Source organism: Poecilia latipinna, unplaced genomic scaffold (assembly GCF_001443285.1).
Source record: "Poecilia latipinna isolate Pla-1442-1.1 unplaced genomic scaffold, P_latipinna-1.0 Scaffold449, whole genome shotgun sequence".
Classification (NCBI taxonomy): domain Eukaryota; kingdom Metazoa; phylum Chordata; class Actinopteri; order Cyprinodontiformes; family Poeciliidae; genus Poecilia; species Poecilia latipinna.
The window spans coordinates 189,651-198,332 of NW_015113065.1; the positions used below are offsets into that span (position 1 = coordinate 189,651).

Consider the following 8,682-nt stretch of genomic DNA (forward strand, 5'->3'; position numbering starts at 1 on the left):
CTCTGAAACAGATTTTCGCTTCGGCTTGTTATTTATCTTCGTCCGTCATCGTCTTGACCCCGAAAACGATTCGCGAGTTCGTGTAAAAATACAAAACGTCTCCGCTGTGCAACGCGGCTGCAGGGATGGATGGCATTAGTCAGTGGGTGGTCGGCTTCCTTCTCGAGGACTTTCCACAGGAGTCGTGCCCAAAAAGTTCAAGCTTCTTTCGCCAGATCAGATGATTTTTGTATCTTATGGTCTAAAAAGTCACTCTGGTGCTTTTTTGGCAGCCTTTTAAAGGACTTTCATATCCCCTTTAATGAGAAAATAGCTCCAATCTGGGCAGTAAAGGCCAAAATACTGGAGTGTTCATGTTTCCAATTTCCACAAAGTAACAGAAGTATCCTTTCCCAGATTTGTGCCTCAGCAGAATCCCGTCTCACAGATCTACAAACACCCCGCTCTCTGAAACGGATAAAAACAATCAGATCTACCTTTTTTTCTTTCTTTCTTGTTGTGGCTTCCAAAAAACAAACCCACAAATGGGGGCCGGAGGGGCGAAAGTACACCTCAGAAAACTGTGATTGATCTAATTTACAGGGTCTTACTGTGCTCGGTCTTTGGCGTGGCTCCACTCCACACGTCGCTGGAGCAATAAGGAATAAAACTGCAGGAAACGGCAAATAAAACTCTGTTAGGGCAAAACATCTGGATTTAAAGGTCATCAGTTTGCTGATGCTGACAAACGTGCAGCTGTAATGCAGTCTGACTGTCGGACAGTAAACTGGAGGATGTGTTTATAAGTGTGTCCCACGGGCCAAGTTTTAATAGATGCTGGCGGTGGACAAATTGCTGAAAGTAAACTCTTCCCTTTGTCGCTGTTGTTTCTTTATAACAGCTGCAGCTGTGTTCTTTGTTTGCTACCTTAACAATCTGCTCTACCAAAGTAAATGCAACACGACCCACCGTATTGTTTGCCAAAGCTGTAGGAACAAAACACGTGCAAAAAAAGAAACAAAAAAATAAAATATATTTTTTGGATGAAATAATCAGTCTTTTCTTGGACAGTTGCAATTTTGGGTTTTTACTGAGGTCTGATTCCAATTCTGACGACTATTAAGGATTATAACGTTTAAAATATAAAAAAAAAAAAAAACTTGCATTGCATTACATTCTTGGACTGAAGAAGCAGTTTTACATCCAGCAGAAGATGAAAGGATTACAAGATTATTCTCTCGCATGAAAGCGTACGTCTGCATTTGGATTATGTTAAACTCAAACAAGGTGCGTTACAGTGCATGAAGGTAGTTGGTGTGAAATGTTTAGTGACTGAAATTGGTTGGGGTTAAAAAAAAAAAAAAATCAGCCAGCATGCCTAGGTGGGACCCATGTGGGGGAAAGGAGGGCTGATATATGGGTCCCACATGGGTTTGCCCATGTAGGGCCACAGCCCACATGGCTGCTACATGGACCCTAAATGGACAAACCCATGTGGGCCACCACCATATAGGGCCCATGTGGGCTCTGGCCCCACATGGGCAAACCCATGTGGGGCCATCATGGAACCCACGGACAACCCCATATGGGACCCATATGGCCTGCCCTCCTTTTCCCCACATGGGGCCCACCTAGGCATGCTGGCAGGGGGACCTGCCAAACGTCTGGTGTTGATCTCTGGCCAGCTGCTTTTTTTTTTTTTCCATCTCCAGTAAATTTCACTCTTTAGTAATTAAGGTATAAATAGTTTTCTCTTCCGATTGGAAATGGGCAGAAAGAGGAAACACAAAGAAACTCTTACACCATGTTGGCGTTCCACCAGTGAGGGTTTTCCTCTGGCTCTGGAGACAGGATTCCTGTTCCTGTGAAGACAGAAAACGGATGAACGGGAGGATCACGGTCGGCACAAGTCTGGATACTCATTTGCGTCTTTGTGGATTATAATGAAAATGTTTTTGACTGAAGTACGTATAAGCCAATAACTTTTTTTCCCGCTTTGGCCACTGAATACATGCAGGCGCTGAAGATTTCCACAGAATCCCTGGCAGGAATTAAGAAGGAATTCAGTGAGAGTTTGGCTTTCAGGGATCAACTCAAACGCAAAGAGGAAACGCAAACATTTCCATGAATCCAGACCATTCAGGAGACCCCTCCCCACCCCTCCCTCCTGTGCCTGGAAAAGCTGCGTGAGCGCATAAAACACGACGCAACTGGGGTCATGCACTGATGCAGCGACGGACTCGTACCTCTTCTGCTCTGTGGCCACTTGGTGGAGCTCATCAGATTCCTCATGGTCTCATATCGGCTGCTGCAGGTCTGTTTATTGAAGCAGTACCACCCACCTGCACCACACACACACACACACACACACACACACACACACACACACACTGAGCTCATCAACAGGCTTCACAGGCCGACATCAGGCCGACTCTCATCCTTCGGCTCATCCTCACCTTCCAGGAAGAGAAGCCACCTCCTGCTGCCTTTGGACTCCTTGATGTAGAACCTGAACAAGAACATCAGATCAGGTAGGAAGTGACTGTGCACAAAGATGCAGCCACCTGCATCCACAGCAGTTTCCCTTTAATTTACTCTCCTCCACAGCGTATTGAGACAGTGTGTGTGTGTGTGTGTGTGTGTGTGTGTGTGTGTGTGTGCGTGTGTGTCTCCATGCGCCCTGTGAGGACACACACCGATACTCTGGAGCCGTCCACACGTTAACAAGACCTGCAGGGTTAATGTTTTTTTTTTTCTTTTAAACGATAGTAGTAACATTTGAGAAACATTTCTGTGAACTCTGGAGCTAAAGTTGTATCATCATCACTACAACATGTACTGCATTTAAGAGACTCTGTAACACCACAAATGATAATGAGAAAAACAAAAATGATCCACAAAAGTGAGGATATTTTCATCATGGTTATTTTTACAGTATGGAATACAATTGGTCACATATTTATGGGCTATTATTACTAGCAAACCGAGGCATTAATATATATTTTTGGGGGGATTGTTGTGATAAGTCAATGCCCAAAGCTGTGTATTTGGGAAATTATTTACAAATGGATAACACTGTAAAAGTTTGGTGTGTATTTGTTTTCAGCCTCCTGAAAACAAATACACAGCTTTGTGACTCAATGAAGTCACCTAATCGAGTCCGTCTGTGTCTGATTTAATCTCGACATAAATCTAGATGTTCTGTGAGGGCTTCAGAAACTGCTTGGCGAAGACAACCAAGACAGCGGTGGCAGCATCATGCTGTGGGCATGCTTCTCTTCAACAGGAGCTGGGAAGCTGCTTGGGCCAGAATGGAACATGGGGAAAGACCTGAAACCTGAGGATGAGGGTCACCTTTCAGGACGACAAGGACTAAACAGTGGAACCGTTTAGATCATTTGTGAAAATGGCTCAGTCAAAGTCCAGATCCAAATCCAGTTAGGGATTTGTGACAAAACAGAAGTAGCTGTTGTGTTCAATCTGATTGATTCTGAGCAGTTTTGCAGAGAAGAATTGGTGAACAACTTAAGTGTCGATGTGTAAATCTGATAGAGACTCTCCCCAAAACACCAGCGAAGTTTTGACTCAGGTGGTTATACACAAACGCGGACAGTTTTTAAGACTTTTTTTTCCCCCGTTTTGTGTCGTGAATCTTTTCCTTTCAGCTTCAAAATGAAGAATCTAAACGAAAAAGAAGTTACATTGTGTTGGTCCGTCACATAAAATCATAATAAAATACACCGCACTCTATTGTTGTAATGTCACAAATTGTGTATATATATTTTTTATTTTTTTTAAATCTAGCCCTAGGTTGGTTGTGGTCCGGATGAATGAGAAGAATTTAAAACTTGGCATGGTGGGGGATGAAGGTCTCTGCTTCGCCAGTCATGGTCTCTTTGCTCTGCGCGCGCGCGCGCTGTCTCTCTAATCTGTTCCTTTGATCCATTTTGGTCACATCCGGAGTGACAGCGAAATGGGGGGGGCAGCCAGGGGAGCCCGACCACCGCAGACCGGGCGCTTGGCTCTTAAAGCATAAGCTCCTGACTCACCCCGCTGATGAGCCGTCGTTGCAGGTCACCGACAAATTACTCAAGAGGTGCAGCTTCATGTCTTGATCCAGCTTTTGCGCGGAGCAGGGGTACAGCGACTGCGCCAGGTTCTTAACCTGCACCATAAAGTTGTCCATGTTGCTCTCCACGGCTGTGAAGTCCAGTGGGAAGCTCTCCGGTCCTTCCACCCGCTGCTGCTCCGGAGTCTGCTGCTGCTGGACCCGCCGGGTCTGAGCGCGGCCGCCGCGCACTCGCCGCGCCTCCACCGGCGCGCTCATGTGGATGAAGAGCAGCAGCAGGCAGGAGCGCACCGCCGACAGGCCAGCCGAGCTTCGACACCCACCACGGCTCCTCATGGTTCTAGCTGTTACAGGGGCGTGTGTGTCAGCCGGGTCCGAATCAAACACGGCATTCTACGCGGAGAGATGCGAAGTCCTGTTAAAGCGCATGGAGGCCTCCCGGAGACGACCGCTCGCTCATGGGTGGACTGAATGAGCGCAGATTATGGATCTCCATCGTTGCTTCCAGATTCGCCTCCCCCGCCCAAATTTTATGCACAGAATTAGTTCGGATCACCCAGGGAACCTTTTAAAATCTGTTACCGGCGCAGCGTTATCTCCCTCCGGATCCAAGTCCTCCTGACCTCCAGATGAAGTTGGGTATTTATCTGAGGTCCTTCCCTCCTACCCGCCCCTCTCTCTCTCTCTCTCTCTCTCATTCTCTTTTCTCTCTCTCTGTCTCCCGCGGGCCAGTCGGTCTATGTTGTGGTTGGCTGCAGCTCCTCGCGGGGCGTCGGTCCCCACACCCTGAGCGCTCGCTCGCCGCGGCACGCCCACACGCTGGGTTTGAGTCTCGCCCTCCGTCCCTTTGATGTTGTGTCGTCACATGCTCACGCAGCCTTTGAAGTGCTGATTGAATCCGGTGTGTGAGGGGTCCGTGGCGCTGCAGCTCTGTGCACGTATTTTTAGTCTCTTTATGAGCCGAAAACGGAAACCTCACTTTTCACGTTGTTTATTGTGGGTACGATCTCGAGCTGCTGGGAGGTCAAGAGGTCACCGGACGCGTTTAGATCAAGTCAGCGGGGGTGGTGGTGGGGGGGACGAGATACGCAGATCCCTCGTCAATCATTCCTGCATGACTGTCTTATCACATGAACTAAAAATAAAATGTTTTGGTTCTTTTCGGGAAAAGTGATCCGGATTCAATGTGTATGCTTTCCTCAATCTAATGTAGTCCTGATGCCAAAAAATGTGTCAAAAAATATTCTGTATGTCAAGATGTAATAAATCTCAAATCGTTCCATGTATCTTTGATTTTGATCATGCTAAGCATTTATATATTGATCTAGAGCACAGGTGTCAAACTCCAGTCCTGGAGGTGCCTCTGTCCTGCAACCTTTAGATGTGTCTCTGCTGCACCACACCTGATTAGGTCATTAGCAAGGCTCTGAAGAACTGATCTACACAATAAGGAGGTAATTAAGCCATTTCATTTCAGCGTTTTGTACCTGTGGCACATCTAAGAACTGCAGGACAGCGGCCCTGGAGGACTGCAGTTTGACACCCCTGGTCTAGAGATTAATAAATGAAGGCCAATAAAGTCTTGCCTCTGAACCTTTAATTTGAAGCCAGTAATTCATAAAGCTTGCCAGTCTTTGCTCGTTGCCATTTTTTTTCTTCTTCCACTGTTTATCCTATGCCACCGATCCCTATTAAATAAATATGTAGCGTGCATGAGAAAAGTCAGTCAGGGCCAATTAAGCAACAGAAATGAGTCCTGAGTTCGGAGCCGTACTGTTCATATAAAAATCGGTAATATTTGCAACTCCTTGTGCCCTCCTTAGAGGTATTTTCCTCTGTGGTTAATAAGGTCTTTTTGAATTAGAATTTAAATGAAATCTGCCCAGTACATCTCTGCCACTAATGGGAGCAATAATGAGATTTACTCTAAAAGACCTGCAGCTGTTGTCACGGATAAAGCATTGACTCCTGGGGACTGAACTCAAATGCACACTACTTTTGTATTATATTTTTATTTTGGAAATATTTTCAAATCGTGTGTCCTTTTACTTTGACTTTACAATCACACTCTGCTTTTTTAAATGTTGAACATTTAAAAAAGGGACAAATATTAATGCAAGACACTTCATATGAATATTAGACTGGCTCTGCTTTTCCAGGATTCGGAAAAGGAAAAGAACAGTGAAAATCCTAAACTGCTCACACAATTAAAAATGTGTTTAGCTGAAAGAACAGTGCAGATCATTATCACCTTCGGAGTTTATCAGAACAAACATCATGTGTTTCTAAGCACCCAGATCAGGTATGGAAAAATCACAACACACTCTCCATCCAGTGAATTTTAAAGATTCTGTCCTGCTGTGTGAGGAAGGATGCAAGTTGGTTGGTTGTTTACTCAGATGGTGACAGTTTTCTACCAGATGTCTCTTTCTCTTTCTTCTCCTTTCTTGTTGGCTTTGTGTCTGAATGTAGACCGAGTTGTCTGTCAGTCAGTCTGTCAGTCAGTCGGTTGTTGGCCTTCACACCTCTCCGTCTGTCTGAGCCACGTATCCCGTTGTCTTTTCGCTCCGACTCCAGCTTTGATCCGGTTTGATCCTCGCTGACAGAAAATAGCCGTGATTCTCTGGTATCAGCCCAGGTCATCTGTCAAACGTCCTCCAGTGCTTACATGAAGTCATCTGAGAAACACATTTGCTGTGTTGTGGTCGGGCCTCTGACAGGATCAGTCTTCTTCTCCTTGAAAAGCCGCTGCAAATAATTTCAAATCTCTTTTTTTCATATTCCTTTTAAATGTCCTAAAATGAGAAAAAGGAGCTTTACGCTGTCAAAGCTCTAACGCCTTGCCGATGGGTGGCTTCGGGTTTTATTAAAACAGTAAGATACACTTCAGCACCCTCTCATCAGTGGCATGGCTCTAACTGTTGTTGGCATTTTAAAGTGTATTTTGACATTATAAATCTGCAAGAGAAGGGTTACAGCTTGCAGAAGTAAATTAAACAAACATTTGTTAAATCCCCATTTGTCTTGATGTCAATGCGAAACATGTTAGACCATTTATACAGAAGATCTGAGTCGGTTTGGGGGGCTTGGAAAATTCAATTGTTTCTTATAAATATGTTTTGTTAAACAACTTTAATGTGGTAAAAAGAACTGGGTGTCTTGCAAAAGTATACGACCTTCTTGAAACCTTTCACAGTTTTTCGCTCCATAACCCCAAACTTTAATACACTTTATTGGATTCTTATGTGAGAGACCAACGCAAGTAGTGAAGTGAAAAGGAAAGATTAAAGCTTCAAAATAAGAGAAATAAAGACCTATAAAGTTTGGTGTGCCTTTGTGTTCAGCTCTTGTGAGATAATACAGGCATGCAAATTGTATTCAGGGATCGGTAGTCAGAATTTTATTCATGCACATCTCAATTGGTGACTTATAAAACAAATGTATTGCCTTGGACTTTATTTACCGTTTCAGAGTAAAGGGTGCTGAATTCAAATGCATGTAAAAATGTTCAGGTTTTTGTAAAACAAAATTGAAAACCATGTGTTCTTTTCCTACCACTTTCTTGCCCAACTATCACCTAAAAATTAACAAAATAGTTGAAGTTTGAGGATGTAGTGCAACAAAATGTGACAGGGTACTTATATACGTACTTCAACCATAGCACTGTAAGCTGTAGTCCTCTATTACCGCTTGTCTTCATCATCAAATTAGCACACTAATAAGCAATCTCAATTTCTGCTATTTTCCACAACAATGGAACTGTTGAACCTTTTTATTCTGTCTATGCTCCCAAAATGCTCTTCTGCTGCTTCTATAAATTTAACGATTTGCAGTATTTCAACATTTGTAAATTTATTTGCCTTCAGAATAAACTGTTAGCACGTTCTTGTTGTCTTCCTGTCATGAATCACTCAGGTTAATATCTTTCCATATTTATTTGCGCTATTGGAAGCGAAACAAAAAAGAGAAAGAAAAACAAATGTTTTGAGAATACAATGTTTACTGTGAAGCAAGTTTTTCCCGGCTTGAAATGTGATTTGGTCCTTTAATTGAATTTTTTTGTGCTGTCTGTAACGAGGACAATAAAGTTGATTCAAACAAACACCGTGACGTCACTGCAAACAATGGCAGCCAGCGGTTCAGCTGTAACGGTTCTGACTCCAAACGGGAGAAGACAAACAATTAAAGTGGCTCCAAACACACCTTTGTTACAGGTAAACCCGTGTACAAGGAGCACGCGGTGCTCTCAGGCACGCGGAGCTTTTTATTTCTATTCATGCCTGAAAACACGAGAGCGAACAGTTCACCAGCTAGCATGCTAGGCTAACACCTGTTAGCCAGTGACGGATCAGTTTTTAGCCTTCGGGCGAATTAAGTCAGCGAAACTCTGTTCATATCTGACTTATTTTGATCTGTTGCAATCCTGCTTTGTTTCCCTTTCGCAGGTATTGGAAGATGTTTGCAAAAAACATGGATTTGACCCCAATGATCACGGTTTAAAGTGAGTGTGACAATATATCTCTTCCTTTCTGATTGTCTATCTGAATTGAAAGCTATGAAGGTAGGAGCATTATAAAAATCTGATGAGATAAAGTAATTTCTAAAAATAATAATAATAAAAAAATAAAGCCAGA

General features: G+C 43.8%; 2 protein-coding genes across 3 annotated transcripts in view; one reads left to right on the forward strand and one right to left on the reverse strand.

The window, feature by feature from the left end:
- Nucleotides 1–5,386, reverse strand: part of notum1b (notum, palmitoleoyl-protein carboxylesterase b) — an 11,143-nt gene extending 5,757 nt beyond the window's left edge. The window contains exons 1-5 of the mRNA XM_015038682.1: nucleotides 4,029–5,386; nucleotides 2,436–2,488; nucleotides 2,226–2,321; nucleotides 1,781–1,841; nucleotides 591–649 (exon numbers count right to left, since the gene is read on the reverse strand). Coding sequence (XP_014894168.1) covers nucleotides 591–649; nucleotides 1,781–1,841; nucleotides 2,226–2,321; nucleotides 2,436–2,488; nucleotides 4,029–4,384 — 625 coding nt within the window. The 5' untranslated portion in view covers nucleotides 4,385–5,386. The remainder of the gene's footprint in view (nucleotides 1–590; nucleotides 650–1,780; nucleotides 1,842–2,225; nucleotides 2,322–2,435; nucleotides 2,489–4,028) is intronic.
- A 765-nt stretch (nucleotides 5,387–6,151) lies between these two features.
- aspscr1 (ASPSCR1 tether for SLC2A4, UBX domain containing) overlaps nucleotides 6,152–8,682 on the forward strand; it is a 36,002-nt gene continuing 33,471 nt past the window's right edge. Inside the window, exons 1-3 of one of the 2 annotated variants that reach the window (XM_015038683.1) lie at nucleotides 6,152–6,350; nucleotides 8,127–8,262; nucleotides 8,494–8,549. In XM_015038683.1, the coding sequence (XP_014894169.1) occupies nucleotides 6,178–6,350; nucleotides 8,127–8,262; nucleotides 8,494–8,549 (365 nt within the window). In that variant the 5' untranslated portion in view covers nucleotides 6,152–6,177. Of the gene's footprint in view, nucleotides 6,351–8,124; nucleotides 8,263–8,493; nucleotides 8,550–8,682 lie in introns of those variants that run through there. The other variant, XM_015038684.1, reaches the window with a different exon arrangement.